The sequence below is a fragment of the Grus americana genome, chromosome 5 (assembly GCF_028858705.1).
Source record: "Grus americana isolate bGruAme1 chromosome 5, bGruAme1.mat, whole genome shotgun sequence".
In the NCBI taxonomy this organism is placed as follows: Eukaryota; Metazoa; Chordata; class Aves; order Gruiformes; family Gruidae; genus Grus; species Grus americana.
Genome location: NC_072856.1, coordinates 66,801,445 through 66,823,772, shown reverse-complemented (window position 1 = coordinate 66,823,772; position 22,328 = coordinate 66,801,445). Strand labels below are relative to the sequence as shown.

The following is a 22,328-nucleotide window of genomic DNA, read 5'->3' as shown; positions in this document are numbered from 1 at the left end:
AGCCATCCAGGAGGATCATTTGCATTTGAAAAGCTGTGGGAGGTAAAGAAACCCAGGATGAGTGCAGAGATGCTGTTATACCTTGGGACTGGGGAATGCCGGTCTTCAATTGCAATATAGAAAACAGCACTTTGATCCATTCAAGGTAGCTATTTACATCAAAAGGCACCCAGTGACCATCACTGGTTGCTGCTTCAACCGTTACGCCTAGAGCCTGCCCTGCAGAATGACAGATGCTTTGACACTAAGTCTACTAATATTGTTTGTGAAGGAGATCTGGTCCCCTGCAGGACCCACGACGAGTCACCAGGCTCTTCAAGACCCATAAATATGCACTAAGGTATCTATGGATTGTGCCAAGCTGCTGCTGATGTAGCGCCTGTGCTGGCCACCACGACGATGTTTGAATACACAGGCCATTGCAGCAGTAAGATTTCCTTCACGGCACTCCAGCTGCAAGAGATGCTGATGGGTTTGGATTGGGATGTATGATCCATATTAGCTGAAACATGGGGAAAGAAAAGGGAAACGATCGATCTCTTCTACACCTGAATAAGCAACTGTGTTGCTATGCTGCTAATGATATTCTGTGTTCTTGTACAACAGAATGTTGCACAATAGGGATGTGTACTACCAGAAATAAAAAAGTGTGTCAGCCATACACTTGCATTTGTGCATAATACTGGTTCTACCTCAAGGAATGCAACGTTTTATTACCTCTGATGCTTGCATACCATTCAGCTGCAATTATCTTGTCAGGAAAAGTGGAAGGCAGCTGTAATCTTGTACAACAAAGATTTGTTGATTGAAGGATTTCTTGTATTATAGATTGTCTTTTTGAGATAACAGAAAAAGAAATGAAAAGCAAATTCTGTAGAAAAGGGTCTAATCAATTCTCATTTCACTCATTTATTTGGGATCTCAAATCAAACAGCTGAGTATCTTCTCAGAATTTTATCTGGTTAAACTTTGTAAACAGTGTAAGGAAGACACAGTGGAGATCTGGAGATGGCCTATAACTTTTAATACACTTTCCTTTTAGCATGGACTCATTGAGTTCAATCCTGATTGGAATCCCAGGGGAAAATGTCAGTGTCTGTTCAGTTCATCTTAAATCCCTCTCAAGTATTTGTCCTTATTGGAAAACAGTCATATAATCAGTCATAATTCAGCATGTTACAGGCTGTTCATAAGGAAGATTTAGCTGAAGACAGACAAGTCTGGCAGGTCATAACAACAGTGCTTTGGCAGAGACCTGTGAGGGAAGATTACAGAGCAATTTCTCTGAATTATCATGGTAGAAATGCAGTGGTTAACCACATTCTTAAAAATAATATCCCTGAAAAAATAGTCATTTCAGTTATAAGTATCGGGGAAGAATCTAATACTGTTGAACTCAGTAATAAAAATCCTGCTGACTTCAATAAAGACTTTGCTTACTGGGTTTTCAGGAGAGGAAAATCTGACTATCTATCTACAATTCAGAAGAGACTCTCAAGTACCTCTTGTGTAGTCTAGCAGGTCACCTTTCTGCACACCTTTCGAATACACGTCAGAAGCAGCAAAAGCACACAATCTCCCCACCCACTTACCTCATTTATGCACTAACAGACATCAGGACAGAGGATGTCAGTTCACTGCACAATCTTTGATCAGCAGGATGAAAAGATCCCTGGACTTGCAAGTGCACCAACTTCCTTTCCAAACCAGCAAGCATCCTTTCCTGTTGCGCTAATTAACTCGTCTTCAGAATCCCTGTTTAAGACTCTACCGTTAGGTGTATGACCACATAAACAAAGTAACGTTATAAATTCCTTTGCACATGAAAGGAAGTCTCAAGAGAAACAAGAATCACGTTTAAAACTCAATTTCAAAACACAGACGCTGCCAGGCATGTCACCACATCTCATTATGGAATCCACTCGTGGCCTCAATCCCTCCAGCATTTACAGTCAGATGGCAACAGTTTTCTTTTAATAGGCTAAACCAAATACTCAACCTGTCTTTTTAATAACAGAGTTTGTTTTTCTCTTGCTCTGTAGAGCTCCTGTTAATGGCTATCCATACAATTCTGAGCCCATGGCATCATACCAGTGTGTGATTAGGCAAAGGGACCAATAATAGTGTTTTTCAAGAACTATGTTATAATGCATTTCAGGATTCGGCTGCTCATTAACAAACTAAGAGGGGGATTTTCCAAAACACTCCGTGTCAACCTAACCGTAGTAGTAATGCCTCTGAAAATGCCACCCTTAGTCCTTAGCTCTTCAAAGAATAACTTTAAATTCTGCTCCAAATATGAACCAGTGCAGCGATATCAGCCTGAATAAACAGAAGCTGAAACCATAGTGGTAGCACTTTAGGATGGCATTACGTCTGGCGTTACCGAATGACAACACCTAAAAAAGTCTCCCTTGTTAATTATTTCACCGCTAATCATTTTAGCAGAAAACCCATCACTGCTGGATGTGGTGGGAAGATTGCATCAAGGCAGAGTCAGGGCACTACTCGCTGGGACAAATGAGGCATTCACTTTTCCAGCAGCCGTAACATCATTAGTGTTTCTGCCCAAAAGGAGGGAAGATACATGCAACATCTGCTTTGTATTAAAAAAAAAAAAAAAGTGCACTGTTCAGGGTGTCTTGTCAACAGCCAGAAGACACAGCCCAGTTACCACAACCTCACGCTTCCCCCAAGCAGCTCTTGCAGTCCCCAGCAGATCTGCAGCACACTTGAAAATTTGGGAGGGAGAATAGTGTCAGCACAGGACACAGGAGAGTTTGGTCTGCCTGTTCCCCCCCTTGTGGCCTTGAGTACAGCGCTTTTGGGCCCCATGTGTATTTACACACTTAAATCACACTAAGTAGGATTTCAAAAGCCTTCATCTACATCTAAATTCCTTTACAAATCTTGCTTTTGATCTCTCCAGCTATATCCGTATTATCAAATCAGCTCAAGGCTCTACCAGTGCTAGAAATCCACCTCCCTGGTGGTTCTTAAGATTTAAGTCCTGCCCCACACGGACTCTAGATGAGTAGCAGTTCACCCATCGGGAACCCCAGGCACAGGAGCAGGGTGCGGTGGCTGGCTCACACTCCACTGCTGCCTCTCCAAGCCACGTGGATGAGGTTGCAGAGCCAGTAGCTCCAAGATCTTAGGACTGAACTGCAGCAAGGAGAGCAATAATGGCATCAGCGTAGGGAGTAAAGACACAGAAACTCTCCGTAATGCTTCACCTCACTTGTGTTAGACTGTACTTACAGACCTTGGAATGGTGCCATTTAAGGAAATAAGGGCTGTTGAGTGGATGCATTTATTTTTTGATTCTTCCAGTAATACAGCAATATAATTTGTTTTGTACTTCTGAACCAAACAATTGCACATTCACAGTTGGAGGTAGGGTATAAATATTGTCTCCAGCTGATCCCTTGATCCAGTCATCCTGGCTGAATTAATCACATTCGCAAATCAATCCAGGATTTGTTGCCGTCAGAGCAGATGGCCAGGCAGACTGCATTCGTGAGCAAGGCAGGCACATTCTCCTTCCAATTATCCAGCAGCATTTTCCAATGGCGGATATTTAAAATTAGACGTTATTTTGAAAAAATGCTAAATCTCTCTTGTTCCTTATTCAGCTCAATAAGGGCACTGACCCCTAACTTTCTGCTCTACTTGTGCCCTCCAAGGCTGCAGTGAAAGTGTAGGATGGCTGGTGCCCCTTTCCCTTTCAACTGAACATTTTCTGCCCCATTTTCTTCTGCCCTCTTCCCATTTTCTGCGGAAAAGAGGCAACAACAGATGCTGTTTGGCGTGGGGATTTCAAGGGTGCGTTATATTAATTGTCGAGCTCAGTACTGCAGAAAAGGGAAGAGAAGCCGCATTCATGCTACTAGCTGCCTGCCATGGCCCATAACAGCAGGAATGGTTAACAGTGCGCCTTTCAGAGAGCCTTGCTGGGACTTTCCCCATCGCAGTAGTAAATTTGCCATGAAAGACAGTCATGCTGTTTTCCCAGTGTTCACATCTGTTCTGCATTCAGAGTCTTTCTGGCTGATAATTGCTCTCTTCTTCCCTCTGTCTCCTGCTGAGGAACTGCTAGAGCTGTCAGGGGAGTTTCAGCTGAGCTCAATCATGTTCTGTATGAGACATCTCACTTATCACCAAAGGTGAACAAGGTTAACCAAGAGTATGTTCGCAGTCCCTGAAAGAATGAAACATGACAAAACAGTCCAGAGAAGACAACCCCCCTGCGGTGTGACAAAACAGACCACGGTGATTAAGTACATCTATGCAAATGTATTAAAATCATCTCCTTCACTTGATGGGCATGTCAGAGAAAAGACACAGAGCCTAGTCAGACCAAGGTGAGGCTGTACAAGATATCTCGAGTACGCACTGCAGCAGACAGCCTGTTATCCCCACGAGAACACATCATCTTAGTATCACCAGCAGGAACAGCAGGCATGGAAAAAAGCCTACGAGAACTGGGAGGGGAATGACAGCCAAGCTTACACAGACGTGAATACAATTTTACATGCCAGTAGTGTCCTAACCACAACTAGGGAATATTCACTGCTTAGTATTTCACCATTTTCCTTCACTGTTTTCCACAAAATGAAAATTGAGTGTTAATAGAAAAAATTAGGTATGTAATTGCTCAGCCTTATGCTCAATCTTTCAATATAGTGTCCTGGCAGATAGAAATGTCTATTAATTGGAGAAATTAAAAGCTAATGCCAGGGCTCCTTGTACTTCAGAATAGTTGTGTTCACCGAAACATGTGGAAATGATGCTCCCAATGCCTTGAACACAGCACAAATCAAGCCAGTCCAGTACCTTGTACAGCTCAGAGGTTGACAGTTCCCCCAGATTGACTGTTGACCTGGAGATACACTTTGAGAACTACAACTCCTTCTCCTTGCTAAGCTGCAGGAACCTATATGCTTGCATATCTGGCAGTCCAAGACTGCTGTTTAGGAACAATAGGGCTTCCTCTCAGATCCCGGAAAAATTCTGTCTTCCCCAGCAGTTACAATTACAGCTGTGTGCCCAGACCAGCCTGGAGGCCAGCTCAGCACACAGGACTGATTCCCAGGGCTCAACGCCCTTCTGGAGTAGAACAGGAAGAAGCAGTTATTCCACAAACTTGGTGCCATCTCCACAGCTCTTCCTCCGCTGTTAGAGGCAGTTGCCTGCCATAGGGGAAGCCCCTGCAGAGAATGACTGTTACCAAACTAGAGTCATACACGTAGAAGCAAAATCCAAGAACTCCAGCACTGAGATCTATAAACCTCTCTGTGCAGGCTTTTACCACATGAAGCTGGGTTTGGGTTTTTTTTTTTTTCCTAACCAGCCACATCTTAGGAGATTGACAAGTCTTGTTCTTTTTTCTACTGTAACAGGAACAATCCAACTAGACCAGGCCAAAGCTTTGTTGGGTCGCTACAGCAGCCAGCACACCTGCAGCTACCAAGAGAGGTGCCTTAGCCAACCCCCACGATGTCCCCACATGGCTGAGGTCTCCCCTGCTGCCACAGAAGGCCCAGGGGGTATCACCAAAACTGCAGCTGACACAGCTGTGCCAACACACAAGTGCAGGGGATGGCCCACCTGCCACACATCCTCATTTTTGTTCCAAGGGGTGAGGCCTGCTTTAAATCATCGCTCCTACCTTACAGGAGCCTAGCAGAACAAACTACAACCCCTCTTACACCCACAGAGTGCCTCAGGTCTCTGTCCCGCAGCCGCCCCGCCAGCACTCCTCCTGAAGGCTGCTCAACATCCAGTCACTCTGCCTCTAAATGGCACCTTATAACAAACTTACCTGCTTGTGCCCGACTTCCCCACCCTCACATGCACCCAAACACAACGTGGCAGCACCTTCACCTGTGAGGAGCGGGTAAGGAGCCTGGGGGAGCCAGCTTGTACTCCAGTTGGTTCCACGACCCATGGGGGACACGGAGCTATAGGCACAGGCACGCTCACCAGACCTCTTGGCTGGTGTCCCTTTCACTGCAAGGAGACTGACACATATGGGCAGCAATTACCCCAGCTCCTCCAGAACCAACTACATTCCTCCTCTTTACATCTTCTGCAAAGACCCTGCCAAATCAAGGGATCTCCTTGGCAAACTCCTCTAGCCCTGGGCAAGCCATCTATTCACACACCTGGAAGAGAAAACACCAGCTCTCTGTGGTACTTAGGCTACACGTACTTTGCAGACTTGTATTGCTGCACAGAGAGTTTCTAGTTTGTTCCCTATTCCCTTCCCTAGCTTTGAGTTTAATGACCACTCAACAGCCCTTTTTCATATAACTATTACAAGTCAATGACCTTTTCTGAATGAAAGCAGCTGCCCTTCACTTCACAGCCCTAGATCTCCCTGCAATTCTCTTTAGTCAGCTTTGGGTTTTACTGTCTTGATGATCTAGCAATAGTACCAGTAAACTATCAGCTCATTTTCTAGTTAAGCATACTCAATGAACAACAGAGAATGCCACAGGACTCCACAGGCAACCTCCCCCTCTGATGTGAGAGCTATTTATTCATTTTTCTTCCCCTCCTTCCCTTTAATCAGCTGTTCTCAAGAACCATTCTTCTCCCACAGCAGCTTAGCTGTTTTTTTTCAGAGCTTTTGGGAACAGATTTTGTTGCCACATACTCTGGGTGATCAAGATGCCATTCAAGAGCCAGATGTGCTGAAGCAGCTGTGCATTTTCTCCTTCAGAGCTTGCTCACCTGAGAGAGAAGGGGTTTACTTCTATCATGTCTAATCTGTGGCCCATTAATACTAATCTTCAGCATTGTCAGAAACAACATACATCAGCTACTGAAGCTGAATTCCCTGGATTATCTTTAGTAGGTTGTTGGAGGTTTTTTACCAACAATATAGGAAAAAAAAAAGTCTCCAAAGATCATGAGAGGAAGAAACACTCAGCAAGAATGAGGAAAAGGAGTGCTTTGATCAAATTAATCTAGGGGTCTCTTGGGCAGGAAAGAGATGAGCCAACAACTGAGAAGGAAGAGGTACAACTAAGTTCCTTTGACTCCTCAAACTCTGGGGTCTCCTTGACATCTACTGTAACATTGTTCAGTTGGCCCCTCACCCTATATTGTGTTTCACAGCTCCAGGTTATGCCAGCAGCCTTGGCCTTGTGGGAGAGGTGCAACATAAGTGGCATTTCAGAATGACATCAAGCCCCCATGCTGTTTTGCAGCTCACACAAGTTTCGTGACACAAAGGTGCAAAGCCGTGGAGGACAGCAGTTATCCTACAGTACTCCAGCAGCTGCTCTCCTCTCCTGTCTCTTGCTGCCACCCTTCACAACAGATAGAAAGAGGAATTATTTTAGACAGAAGAGCAAGTGAGGGAGCACAAGCAACACTGAAGACCACGCTACAAGTCCGAAGCAAACTCCAGGAAGCTGAGAAAAGGAGGAAGGTCATACCTAGTATTAATAGCTCTTCCCCTGTCAGACACCCATGCTGGATGTGCTACTTCGCAATTAAAACAGGGCAACAGAACCTCTTAATTAAACATTTTATTTAAACCAATACAAGCACCATGCTTAGCAAAAAAGATTTGGTTTAAAGTAAACATGCAATGGGAACTAGCAGAGACTAAACAGCATATGGAAGTTGTACTGGTTACTGATATTTTCATGGAATTGCCAAATTCTCAAAACTGGCCGTGAACCTCTCGCACCTTTTACCACCCGCAGCACCGGTGCCAACCCTGACATGTCACAGTAGACAAGTCACATCGAGTCTGGATCTTGTAACAAAAGCAAGAGTGTCACTGCGCCCCTTCTCATGTCCCATCACACCTCCATTTTGCAGTTACTAGATGTACACATCAAAAAAAGACGTTGCACGATATTTCTTTTTTGAGCGCGCTAAAGTGAGGAGTTGAAGTCCCTTGCTTTTGCATGTTTGATCCAGACCCGTTACCAGTTTAACATTGTTTCCGGACTAGCTATTTTACAGTTAAAGATACAAAAAAGGAATCCTGGTACAAAGACGTAAGATGTTCCTTTGGAGAAGTGAAAAGGTGTCAACACCCGCATTATTGCCTCCTTTGATAGATCAAAACAGCATTTATGATACTAGAAATACATTTAAACCATCAAATACCAGCATTTATTTTTTTTTTTTGTTAAAAATATTCAAACAGTACAAGTTCATTTTATGGGCTGACATGCAGGCTCATGCTTTAATTCAGCTTACCATCGATTAATAGGATTACAAGAGCTGTATCCCAGCCATCTATTCAATATTTAAAGCAAACCAGATTAGTTATGGCAGAAGTCTCCCTTTGAGAGACCTTTAACTCCAGGCCAAGGATTTTATGGCCAACTTACTAACTCCTGAAAAATAGGAGCTCACAATGGAAAATGCTAACTCTCAGACTTTTAGCTACAAAGGCTCCCATAGGTGGCATTAGTTAATTTATGTTGTCTTTAGTTTGAACCCTCTTTAGAGATCTGGAAATTCAAGACAAATGCATGATTACAGATGGGCAACTCACTAGTAAAGCACAGTCAGAACACACTGGCCTTCTGAACATGGATGCATCTGCCTCCCACTTATCTTAAGGGGGCAGCAGTACAGAAAATACAGTTCTAAAGATAAGGTGGGAAAAGTATGTTATGAAAACAAGTATTTGTGCAGGAAAGATTTTGACATAATTAATGTCCTTGTTTAATCAAGTATTAGCACTACCTGTATCTCAAGAGCCTAGGACAGTAAGCAGCAGACAGTTGTGTCAAAACACTGCATTAAAAAAAAGGAAACCACAAACAAGCCTAGAACAGCAAACATCCTCTGCATGTTCATTCTCCAAGTACCTGCAGCTGCTTCCTCACTTCCACAGCTGAGAGAAGGGAAGGAGGTACAGCCACCAAGCAAGGCTGTTTGAAGAATAATACTGGTGGGCTGAGCAGCACCAACATCACCTTCCACAAGGCAGGAGGCTTTAACACACTCATCAGGATTTGGTTGCTTTCTACAAGACTCGAGGGGCAGCACCCAAGGCAGAAAGTCCTTAAGTGGAGGCAACACGAACATTGGAAATGAACTGAAAAAAACTCAGACTGAAGATATAGCCGTAAGTAGCAATATTTTCTTAGCAGAAGGTGGAGTGATCTAGAGATGAAGAATCAAATTCAATCATTTGACTGCAGCAGCTCCTCCCTTCTCTTCCCAAGACAGGCCCCTTTTACAGTTATTTTTGTCAAGACCTGTGCAAGCAGCAGTTGGATGCTGGCAGCCCACCAGCGTGCAAAGTACAATGACAAAGATTATTAATCCAGTTTTTCCCCCCTGCAAATCAAGCTGAACATTACAAGTGGCAGCTTCCCTCTCACCCACGCTGTACTTTGACACACCTTACCTTTAGCACAATGCCAACAAAACAAGATCCTTGCTGTTTCAAGACTGATGCTTAGAATGAAACCATTCTTTAGGCCAAAGTCTTATTTATGCAATGTTTGTCACAAAAGACATTGTTTTTATTGATCTGTAGTACAGAACAATCAAGCAACAGTTTCATAATCCACATTTTTTTTGTCCACGGAAATGAAATTGGTTTTTCCAGTTCACTACATTAACACAGAAATTTAATTTTACGAGCATTTCTTTCCCGCACTGAAAGATCAATTTAATTGGATCATTCCAACATGTATTTTGAAAAGCTCCTCTCAAGACAGATTTGTATACAAATAAGTGAGCGGCAACATCGAACTAAAAAGAGATTTACCAACACTGAGGACCTTTGCAAATGAATTCCTTGTGATCTTAGAGGAATTAGTGTTTTAACACTAACACAACGTATGTTTACAAATGAAAAATAAACCTCCTTTCAGCAAAGATTTCACAGCATGAAATACTGGCCTCCAAATTTAACACTGCATTCCTTCTCACCAAACAGATTTGTTAGGGCAGCTGTATTTTAAGGTATGTTATCAACAGGAAGCTGCTCTTACGCAGATACTTATTCAGTAGCACAACAAACACTCATGAGGAAGATAGTGAGATACCGTCACATGAGTACTCCTTTTGCCACTGCATGGGCTGAACATGTCCCATATCAGACAACTACTCTATTCAATATAAAACAGACCTGTAAAAAGACTGGTCATTTATAAAAGTTAAATACTATTTTTCACATTAGAATATTTGCTGTTTCAAAGAGATGAACCGTAAGTAAAATGAAAAATCAAATTATCACTTATGCAAAAGCTTTATCTGGAATGTAATTTTGACCAACAAGCAGTTAAGAAAGTTAGAGACTAATTAAAGTACTCAAAAGCTATGTGTGGCCAACTTTTATAACAAAAAAGATATAAATCATTCATTATCATGAAAAGCTTTAACCTCCCAACTCCTACAAATGGAGTAGATGACTGGAATTTCAAAGAAAATGAGGTTAGCTTTGTTTTTTTTTTTTTTAATAGATGTCAACTGCAACACTAGGCACTAGGAAAAAATGTTACTTGGATTCTTTAACAAAGTTTTTACCAAATTTGTAATAAGTGGCAGTGTAAAATTCTCAAGTCATTTTAAAGCTAACAAATTAAAGGCACACAGTATTAACAGGTGTTCATATAACAGGAAATGAGCAAAGAGGTAAACTTCTTAACAGTGTAATAAGTTATATATGCAAGACATCTGGTACGAGAGTAACCAGAGTTGTAATTCAGCCCTTAGTTATCATCTAGTTCCTGTAAGACTACATTAGCGTGAGAACTGGACAGTCAAAGCTTTGCCCTGAAATTTAGTGAGATTGACTCAGTCATCTGAGGAATTACTGGAATTACAAAAATTAGTTCTGAGAATTTGAAAAAGTTCACATGGACTTGATGGAAAGATAAATGAATGGATTTGCTGTACAAGAATTTTGTCTTTTTAATACTAAATGCTTCCAGGGAGTAGTTTTCAAAATTGAGAAGACATTATTAAGTCAAAAGTCTGAAAAGTGACAGTACAATTTCTGCATATAAATGGCTAGTATATGTCATAAGGATGCGTTTGTAGCTCAGAAAAAGTTAGCGTCAGCTTCCAAATTATGTTTGTAGATAGCTATAAATCCAGAACTGAACTATTTTAGTTATAGAAATATTAGTCACAAGAGTGCAAAAGGAGTCCCTGCAGAGGAGTATTCCCTTTTAACAGGTACAAATAAGGAAACACCTGCAAAGATTTGTTACTTCAAGGAGACAGACCTGCTATTCTTTGCACAAACTTTGCACAAGAGATATACTGCAGGAGACAGATGTAAATACAGTGCATTTTTTTAGATGTAAGTATTCATGTCTGGTTCCAGTATTATCAGGATGGTACATAAATACTTATTACAGAGGTTTTCTTAATGGAAGAAGCCCAGTTTCTCACGCAGCCATTCTTCAGTTAGGTCTTCTGTATTTCTTATTTCAAATACCTAAACAAAATTGCATTGCATAAATTCCTGAGGTGATGGTACTTGAAAGGGATAAGCATACAATGCGATCAATACCCTTCCACACAACTTGAGCTGTAATAAACCAGTAACCAACCTAGAATTTCCACATGCTTTCTTGAAAGGATCAGTTAATATTCGAAAGAAACATTAGTGTAAAATACACAGGACTAAGTGCAAGGAATATTACTAACTTGGACAAGAATTCCGTAATTCCTGTTTCTAGATTTCATTTGTTGTCTTTAATGATATGTGAGAACAGTACAGGTACTGCATTTTAAAGTTACTCTGAAATAGCACCACCTCATATGCATTGTCTCAGCAAGATTGTCTATTTGAATAAAAATGAATTTAACCTCTAGACTGAATTAAGCGTGGAGTTCAGGAAGTTTGCTCAGCCCAAGACACAGTTATTCCTTCTTTGAACTGAAATAAATCCATGGTATCCAGTAGCTTGTTTCTTACAGGGAAAACAACATGCCTGGAATACCTCAGAATAGAAAACCTGCAAAAAACCACCAAAACCCACCAACCCAAAGCTTTGCAGAAGACTTAAACAAATCTTTAACATAGCCTTGAAGCAGAAAACAAGACCAAAGAGACCAACATACTATTTATATTCCATACAGGCAAGTAACTGTTTTGTTTTGGTTTATTAATGAGGCTAAGTTAATTCTGTATTGCTAACTGGAGTCTTTGAGATGCTCACAAATGGATTATCTTTTCAGAAGTAAGTAAATTTTACAAATCCACAGGCCTTCAAAAATGTTCTTGTAGGCAATGAAAACAAGAAAAATGTTGTTACTATTCTGAGAACACTGAAAATAAAGTTATGTGAACACTAAATCAGTTATCTGCCCTTCTAATGGTATGGAGTACATAGCTGCAAAAAGCATGCTCAGGCCAACAGAATGGATGGGGTTTTGTAAGACTCACAAAACAAGCTTCTCAGTGAACCTGCTGTTTGGAATCAACTTCCTATTTAGTCATGTCCTCAGCCATTTCACCATTTTAATCTTCTTCAGGAAACAATTCAAGCTTTGTATCTTTTCTTCCTTATTTCCCGTCTCTGCTGGAGTGGGCTCTGGAAACTGCTTCTTGTAGTCAGACAGCGATCCACTACTATCAACTAATATTGATTTTTTTTTTTTAAGATAAGGGAAAAACTGAAAATTCAGTGTTATAAGAACAGAACAGCTTAACAGAAGCCAAGCTAATATGCAAGACACAAAGAAAAAAATAAGAGGACTCAGTTGAGTCACATGCAGAAATCGCACCAGGAGGAAGTCACAGCATGAGCTAAAATGAAACGTGGCTTAGCGAGTGGCAAGAATAAAGCACATTTGCAGAGCAAGTAAGCAACCTGAACTGGAGGACAGGCTATTTTCTCCAGCTTCAGAAGAAAGATGATCATGGACCTCTGCATCCACTCCCAGGCTTTCATTCAAAAGCCTTTCAGACTGAATTTCTCCCACTTGACAGGTGACAGTAAATCTAATATAGCTAGTTCCCAGGCTTTCACCTTCTTCTCATCAACTCTTCCTTCTTGCTTACTGAAAACTGTTTTCCTCAAGAAATTCTTCCTTTCTATCAAGGATGCTAGAGTTCTCAGGCCTCTAAGATGCAGTTTCAACAGACCTAAAAAAAAAGATTTCTTGGGGCTGTACTGATTGCTTCCACCATCTTCTCTTCTGCTTCCCTCCTATTTACTCCTGTCAACTTGATGTCTAATTTAAAACAGAGATGTCCTTTCTTACAAGGTACAGCTAGAAGAGATAGAGGTTCACAGTTCTCTTACTGGCCCGACACGCATTTTTACTGGGATGTTAAAGTAGTCAGGATAAGGAGGACCAAAAGGGAACAGTGCTTTTGGGGAATGGTGAAGTCAACAATGAGGGTGGTAAGGCACTGGCACAGGTTGCCCAGAGAAGCTGTGGCTGTCCCTGGATCCCTGGAAGCATTCAAGGCCAGGTTGGATGGGGCTTTGGGCAACCTGGGCTAGTGGAGGGTGTCCCTGCCCATGGCAGGGGGTTGGAACTGGATGGGCTTTGAGGTCCCTTCCAACCCAAACCAGTCTGTGACCGTAGGAAAAACCCAAAGTGATCAATTACTCTATTTAGTTTTATTGGTTGAAACTAAAACTTTAAGAAATCTAGGTGCCAATTAAGCAGATATTTCAAAGGTCTCCAAAATGACAATTAGGTGGCTTTTTAATATATATATTCCTAGGCCTAGTGAATGCAGTGGTTTTTTTCTGGTCTTAGTACTGGAGGAAGCAAACACAGGAAGATTTAGAATTGTTCAGCACTTGGCACACGCTACTTGTTCTGAAGGTTGTGTTCTGCAAGTATACAACCCCATAAACCATGCAGCAAAACTAGTCTGCACCACACCATATTAAGACTTCAGTCTATTCTTCCCATCAATAAATTCATTCCCCAAAGACATCCATCCTACCGATGGATATTTTAGATAAAACTCCAGAAATCTCCATATATATCCCTCTCTTCAGTCTTCTTGAAACAGAATCTGTTCACTGTAATTACAAAGTCTCACAACATCCTTCTTGCGATAGGTACAAGCAAGACAAAATAGCTTGTGCAACCTGTATTTAAGGAGACAGTTATTTCAACTAGTCAATTATACCTTAGTGAGTTCAGCTGTCTGTACAAGCTTATTCTTGCTTCCAGCATACATCATCTGCTGTTCAGGCTTACATCCTGTAGTTGTATGGAAAAAAAGAGGTTTTGTTTAGTTATTTTGACTGCAACACTTCAAAAATAAGATTTTTTTTTAAAGAATTGAAACTGAAAGCTGATGTCTCCATTCAGAAAAGTGACCTATTTCTTTATATATATTATCATCCTCACTCTTACTTTCATATCTAGTACTTGGAAAGCATTTCCAGAAGTAATAGTTGTACAAGTTGAATTGGCAGCCTCAACATGCACCTGTATTTCTGCTCAGAGACAACATCAAGTATTGCAAACTTGAATTACAACAGTCAACAAAGCAGCACCTCCCGCCACTACTGTAGTGTGCTGATTACACTCAATTCTTTGCCCCTTTGCTATTTCTGGAAGATTCTCGCGTCTTTGCTTGTTATGCTTACACAGATCTTTACAGAATATGCCTTTGAGCTGGAGTCAAATTGAAAACAAATCAAGTCCATTCAAATTTGTTGTATTTTCTCCTGATCTCTCCCCAAATCCCCCAACTGAACTTGTAGCTCAAAATAACTCCCTGCCCCCAGTCCGAAACACAGAGCAACTTCAGTCCCAGTTGAAGTTAACTGCTGTTTAGAGTCCCAGCTAATGGTTCATTGTTTCTGACTCCAGTATCAGTCTAACCACTAACTTACATTTGCAGAAATTTTTTTGAAACTGAAAACCTCAAGAAAAAAGGGTTTTCTTTAGAAGCTTCTCATTTAGAAGTTTATAGATACGAACGTACTTTTAAATCTTGCCAGCCATAAGAACATTGTCTAAGCTCTCTTTCCGTATGAAGTAGTGTAAGTCTGCCTGCTTTGCTATTTCAAGGTCTCCCAGGAAGTTTCTTACTGCTGTTCTAACTCAGAAAATACCTATCCTTCAGAAGAGAACTAACACCCAGAACAAAGATTCTCGCACAGCTACAGAAGATTATGCTCACTAGTTGCTAAACTTTTTTACCTACCTAGTTATTCTAGGTCTGTGTAACGAAGGGTAAAACAATGCAATCAGTTTATCTTCTTCTAGAGGATAACAAGGATAATCCAGCAATACCAGCAAGCTACCCTATGACAATTCAGAACACAGATGGAAGCCACAGGAGCAATTCAGCTCTCTAAGTCCAAATCAAGTCAGGTTATTTGGCTTCTATTAAAAGCAGAGAGTTCCCTGCACAGGTGTGTTTATGTTGAGGGTTGCTATGACACAAGCAGAGGAAACTACTGCTCTATATAAACTTGGGACAGTCTAAGATTACAGACTTTCTCCTTGAACGTAGTTGGTTCGCCCAGCACTTTCACCTGCCCAGATCTGGGTTATGGAGCACTCTTTTCCTCCTTTTCACTCATAGTCCTTCACATCACAGCACTGTTTGGAGGCATCCTCTGTTGCTGCCCACTGCATATAGGCCCCCTGGAAAACCCTTCTCTCTAACCCCATCCTAACCCTTTCATGGGTAGATATGGGTTCCCATGCCCTTCTGACAAGGAGAGAATTTCTTTCCACCTATTCACTAACACCCTAATAGCAAGATGGGCAGAAGCAAACAGAAACTCTCAGGAACAGAAGTGGTATCTTCCAGCCCTCTCCTCACTCATTTCCAGAGCCTTGTCCAGCCATATTTTGAGGATTCCATAAGATATGAGAGGGTGACAGGAAACACATTTGGTTAAACCTACATGAACAGAAGCAGAGTGCTCCAGGCACCTTTCCTTTACAGGAGGGTGTTGCTGAGCACACCACTGAGAACACAGCGGGCAGGCACATTCAGAAGGACAAACCTTTTGGCCAGCTATGCAGGAAACTAACACTTCTGTTCAGCTTTCAGAAATGGAGAAGAATCTCTTCTATCATACTTCCTAAGTGCCCTAAACATGAACCCCAGAGGCAGTGAAAACCTCCAGCAACTAGGGAGATCTGGGCAGATGGAAGTGTTGACACTTGTCACGAGCTGATGGTGAGGATGGAGCTGACACACTAGAGATTCCTCTCTGCCAAAGAAGGTCTCCAGATAATGCCATAGCTTTATAGTAGCATAAACAAATCAAGCCTTAAGCATCTGAACCACTATTTGAGCATTAAGCACTCATTTTATCTTCCATAGCAAAGAACATTCCTGTATTTACAGCACATAGTAGCTACCATTCACAATGTTCACTCACCAACTGGACTGGAGAAGATAAAGCACAATGGATAAGAAACTCTTCCATCATCATGCTGATACTTGTAACTATACACAATAAATGTTTTTTCTGAGGTTAAAGAAACTAAGAAATCAGTGATTTTACTTTAACCTTATCAGAGGTTGATACAGGCACAAATAAATCTTGCATTCTAGAAGATACTTTAAATTGGATAAGCAGTCTCACTGTTCTCCTGTTTTCACTTCCATATTTGACTTTCAGAACTGACCCCTCCTGTCTACCAACCTCTACCACAGCTGGGTGTGAGCATTGTCTCAGAAAGCTAAAATATGACCCTTTCATCGCATATATTCCTCTCCCACTAAACCTCTTTCTGGCTTAGTGAAAGACTAAGCACTTCACTGTTTCAAGTGTTTTGCTGAATTAGAACTCAAGTTTTAGCTAGGACTCTTACTGCACTATGGTCATGAAAGGGAAGATTCAGAATGGCAGCTTCTGAGTACCCCTCATTTCTCTAGTTAAAGAATAATTTACTTGCCCTCTTCTTTTAATATACAGGGACTCCTCCCTAGATCACATCTGCAGCACTCCCAGAATCAGTAACTGCAGCAAAATAGCAAGGGCCACATGCTAAGAAAGCACCAAAACAGGTCCTAAGTTACACAGGCACTCTTCTACATTTAGAAGTAGCCACATACAAAGCTGGTACATTTTACTCACTTCTTTACATTAACAGCAGTGTGGCTTCGCTTTATTTCCCCAAACATTATATAGTCTAAAAGGAAATGAAATCTTGGGAAAGGCTTAAATGTGTCAGTCATTTTTTCAACAAACGGGACAACTGTTTAGTGTATCATGAGAACTGATCCCTAGGTTATCTCACAAATAAAGTATCCATAAAGTCGCACTACAGGCAAGTATTGGCCTAAAAAGGTGAAGTCCAACTTTGAACATTTTGAACAGCTTCCAGGAGTGAGTAATACCAAACACCAGCAGCATAAGAAGGATATCGAGGTTGTCTCTCGGGCAGCTCATCTTTTAGCTCATCGGGAGAAATACCCTGGTAACATTAAACACAAGCAATATTTGAACAAATGATCTTGCACTTGAAGGTATTATGAAGGCTAAAGTAGAATAATGAACAATGGAACAGCTGTAAGTTAGATGTACATCTACAGTTGAACTGATAACGATCTCTCGCACAAATTACTAGAGCGGTTTAGGAAAACTTGTGCGCTAATAGATTCCTATGACTAAACAAAGAACTAATGTTAGCATGAATAATCATCCCTATTTTAGGCATAATGAGTTTAGAAAACATTTTTGGCTCTAGTTAGATATGCTGGCAGCTACCATGCTTTTCTGACTCTAGTGCTAAACAGAATTAAGCAAGCACACACCAAAAAGTAGCTGTTAAAGTCAGCTACATAAATGGTACTTTTGAAAAATTTAGTCCTTCCTCCTTGAGCAAGTGAAAAAGAGTCCCCATTCTATTTAGATGTTACATTAACTTCCACATTCTAGGGAATAAGAGCTACAGTTAATGCTCAAATCCCTGGGAAGGATTTAATTTTGCCCTATGTACCATCAAGAAACCCTACACGCTGGGCTGACCTTATTATGCCACCTATCAAATTCAGAGACTGCAGAGGATTAGCAATCCTAGCTTCTAATTGATGGCAGATCAGCTCAGAGTCAAATATGCAGATCTACGTGGAAACACCGCAGAAATCTCTTCAAAAAGCCAGCAGGTGCCAAAGATGCTTTTTACATCGGTGTATCATAACAGCTTTAAAATAACATTTTTTGTGCAATTAGTCAATTGCTTCTGCATAATTCCACTATTAATAGTGCTGTGCTTTACATGCAGAGTGACCATGCATTTAAATAAGCTCATGACCCAAATTAGATTAAGAGTTTGATAACAATTTGAAACTAAGGCAGTACCTTAGAGACAACAATACATTGCAGGCTGAAGATACTCTTATTTACAATTCATTTAACAAACCTCATGCTCCTCATCCAGTACCACCAACTGCTTATCCTTGTCGATTTTCACTACAAATCAAAATAAAACATGGATCAATGTTGGGTTTTTTTCTAATTGATGTATACAATATATGTAGGAAGCTTTTTAACGTTTTCCCACAAGTATATTCCTTGTGTTTCCATTCTGCTTCTTCAGTCTACCCATGACTTCAAAATCACTGAAGTCAAGAGAAGTGCACAGTCCAAGTGCTGTTCATTGCAATACACTTTTCTCAAATTTCAAAGATAGAAATGTCTTTAAATACTTAAAGGCTACAAAATTTACAAACTCAAAATGACTGTGCCTTGACATTTTTTTTACTATCATTTTACAGCCAGTGGTAGACTCGGAGCCACAATTGAGTATAAATGCTCTAATAAGAGCAGATGAAGTCTTAGCATAACAACAGTGCTGCTTTACTGTTAAAATTACAGGCAGAATTGGAAGTACTGAAGTTCATACAAGAAACAGCCTCTTGGCTCACATTTACCTATTACAGCAGCAGCATTACATGGGAAGGAAAAGAGGACATGGAATTTTCTGCAAGACCTTGCAATTTTTGTCAGACATGTTTTTTAACTTACTTATAATGGCAGCATTGTTGGTTTCTTTGCGAAACCGGAATTTTCTCAGTTTCTCCACCAGGTCTTCAGCAACATCACAAACCACCAGAGATTCACTCTACAAAAGGGAAATGGCAGAGGGGAGGGAAAGATAAATCTTTCTAGCAAACCAGAAAAAAAAAATCCCCATGTCACACATACGTGTACATAAACCCTACTGAAGTGGAATTGCATGCAACTTGTCCAAAGTTTCAGAACATACACATAAACCAGAGAAATAGTGGATGAAAACAGTTTTTAAAAAACAAAACCCCCAGAACACTATCTGTTTTACTATCCCCCCTCAAAGCCACACAGTTAACTAGAAATATTTTATTAGCTATTCCTGAAGTGGGAGTATTCTCATAGCTCTAAGTAGTAAACAAATTTTACCGTTCATTTGCCAAGACAAGTCCCGAAATAAGGAAGCCCCTTAGAGTGGCAGTAAACTGGCTAATTTAAGCATTTAAAAATAATAGGAGCTACTGTTAGTATTTCAGAAGAACACAGGCAGTAATCAGGGGTCACTGCTTATTTTTACCCACAAAAATATTAACTGAACTTTTGACATATATGCACACAGAAAGATATTTTAATCAAAAATCATGCATACTTTCCCCCATGTGTTTATTTATCACTAACTCCAAGTTTTCAGAAGAAATGTCCAGATAGCATATTAGTCATCACGCTGAAGATGGGGAAGGAAATGATTATTTCACAAGCAACCATGCAGGTTATCTTCCATTACACATGCAATTTTTAAACTGTACCAAGTCAACCACTGCCATTTCCCGAGCAACATTTTATACACGCAACCTCTATCGCCACAGTTAAGAGATGCAAGCCAGCTAGACAAAGAAGAGTTATTTCACATCTCCAACTTATTTGTATTAGTGTATTTGTAAATTCCTAAGGCATCAAGGCTTCTGTGCCAAAACAACTGTATTTAAAGACTTCTTTAAAAACATTGCTGAAATAAAAAAATAGTTGCAAGATTACCTATCATAAGTTCCATTAACAAGCTGTTTCACTGAGACAAATCACTGCTTACAAATCAGAAGAAAGGTACTATTTAAACTCAGAGTTCTATCTCCTCACATTCAACGTTTGTGAGATTTTCCTCAAAAAGCAGATCAGTGTCTCTCCTTCCCCACTTCCAAAATCACCTTGCAAATATCCTATGTTTGTTGTTACTCCTAACAAAACCTCCACCATGACCAAATTCTGGCACCAAGTCTTGTGCCTCTGCTTCCTTTCAACAGCTGGAGAGGAAATCAGGCTGTGCTGTGATAGGACAGGTCAGGCATTCTGTGCATGCAGTGTTCATTATTTTGCTTGTTTCCTCTAAAGAGTGTTCTTGGCTCACTCTGATCCACAAATGTCATTAATACCCACTCTCACTGTTTCAGGAGGTCTCTATTTAAAAAAATAAAATAAAATTCAGGGCTGCACATCAAAGTTGAAGTTATATTCTGTATCAAATGCTCTTTTCTGAAGGAAGCATTTCTACCCAGTCCTCTAGCTCAGCTTGGGATAAGAATCCAAAGCAGTTTTCTGCCATCTTCCAGCAGACACTGCAGGCTAAGCAGTGCTCCTGCTTATACCTGTGCAGCCACACAAATATAAATCCCTACAAGAAGCTGAAGGCTGTGCCTGCAAAACACATGGCGACATCAGATTCAGATCATCAGTTGGTGCCATGCTAGCTCACCAGTGCCTGGTTTAATAAAAACTAAAGAAAGTCAAACCAAGAGACAGGAGGACTGCACAGCCAGTGGGCACACCTGCCAAGCAGCGGGGGGGGGGGGGGGCTGCTGTTGGTTAACCTCAGCCACCGTTCACACCACCGTTATAGCTCACGATTTTCAGAAACCGATTTAGCCCTCTACCGAACAGCCGCTGGCAGGGCAGGTCACGACTTCCTTTTTAAACAGCTGTTTCTTCACTCTCCCCCCGCGGGCTGCCAGCGCCCAGCAGAAAAACAACCGAGGAGATCCTTAGCCCGGCGGGCGGCAGGTGAGCACGGCACGACCCGGGGCAGAGCCGGAGGAGCTTCTCACGGCCTGGGCGGCACCCCCAGACCGAAGGACACCGGATGGCCCTGAGGAGAACGGTGCCCGGCCCGACCCGCCCCGCCCCTCCGAAGACACCTGCTCTCCCCTCAGACCTTCCTCCCGAGCCCGGCCGCGCAGGGACACCCGGCCTCACACCGCCGCTCCCGCCTCAGCGGGGGAACACACCCCACACAACTCCCCCCGCGAGCCCGCAAAGGCGGCTGGATCCTCCCCGCACCCGCGGAGGCGGTTGGGCTCCCCCGGTCCGACCCCCCCTCAGGCGGCGCGGGCTCCTCTCACCATCTTGCGCGCGCGCAACCGCCCAACCGCCGCCGCTCGCGCGCCAACAACGGAAGCCGCCTCGCCGCTGCCCGCCGCCTCCTCGCTGGGCTGCACACCCCACTGCGCCTGCGCGGCGGAGACCCCTTCTGCCCCCTCCCCTCTGGCCAATCAGCACCGCTGTCGGGGAGCATCACCCGCCTACGGGTAGCGGGAAGGTTCAAGGGCCGCGGGGAGCGACCCGTTGCCGGGCGCGGCCCACGTGCCGCGAGCGCCGCAGGGGAGGGAGGGAAGGGGCGAGGGCGCGTGCAGCGGAGCCACGTGACGCCCCGGCCTCGCATCCCGCTATGCCCCGCCCCGTTGCTATGGAGCCGCGGCCCCGCCCTCCGACGGAGTCATGGCAACGGGGCGGGGCCGTGTGCAAGAGGCGGGCGGGTGTTTCCTCAGGTACGGGCTGCCGGCTGTGGTGGCCGTGGGGGAGACGGGCTCGGAATCGGGGGAGGATTCTGTTTCTTAGAGCTTAATGTGCTTTAAGGGTGACAAGGGCTGACTGTTTAAACCCTGAGCTGCAGGGCCGGGGGAGGGTGACCACAGTTAGACAAGGCCATTAAGGTCTATTAGTAACTTTGCGTCCTTTACTAAAACGCCAGAGAATACGCACAGAAAAGTGACTCAAAAAAGCCTCAGCTGGAATGTCTGTCTCATTAAACATGAGAAAATCCAAGCATGAGACAGAAATCAGACTTAGTAAGTTCTGCTGCTCGTAGTACTTCTTGTTTAGACAAGTTGAGCATAATTCTGGAAGTAAACCAGGATTTGGAGCTCACAACTCACAACTATGAGCAGCGAGTGCGAGGCAGACACTTCTCTTCCATAATAGGCTGTTGGTAGAGGGCTGCCTTAGTGCTGGAGGAAATATCTGGCCTTTTTCATGCTGCTGGGAATTTAAGCTGCTGTGACAGAAAAGAAAATGCCTTCTTGGCAATCCCTTAAGAGTGAGAATTAAAAATATCATCACTTTGCTCACTCAAAGAGAATGAAAGCATAGAGGAAGGCT

General features: G+C 42.4%; 1 protein-coding gene across 2 annotated transcripts; it reads right to left on the bottom strand.

Moving 5' to 3' along the window:
• GMFB (glia maturation factor beta) lies at positions 1-21,539 on the bottom strand. 2 transcript variants are annotated; one of them, XM_054825817.1, is made up of 7 exons: positions 21,293-21,444; positions 18,921-19,017; positions 18,316-18,365; positions 17,318-17,367; positions 16,326-16,408; positions 14,102-14,175; positions 1-33 (listed from the first exon to the last, which is right to left on the bottom strand). In XM_054825817.1, the coding sequence occupies exons 1-7, from the start codon at positions 21,293-21,295 to the stop codon at positions 16-18; spliced, it is 375 nt and encodes a 124-aa protein (XP_054681792.1). In that variant the 5' UTR covers positions 21,296-21,444; the 3' UTR covers positions 1-15. The 2 variants fall into 2 exon arrangements, with proteins under 2 accessions (XP_054681792.1, XP_054681791.1); XM_054825816.1 differs by lacking the exon at positions 1-33 and adding an exon at positions 7,527-11,437 and having other exon boundaries at positions 21,293-21,539.
• Between the last annotated feature and the right edge of the window lie 789 nt (positions 21,540-22,328).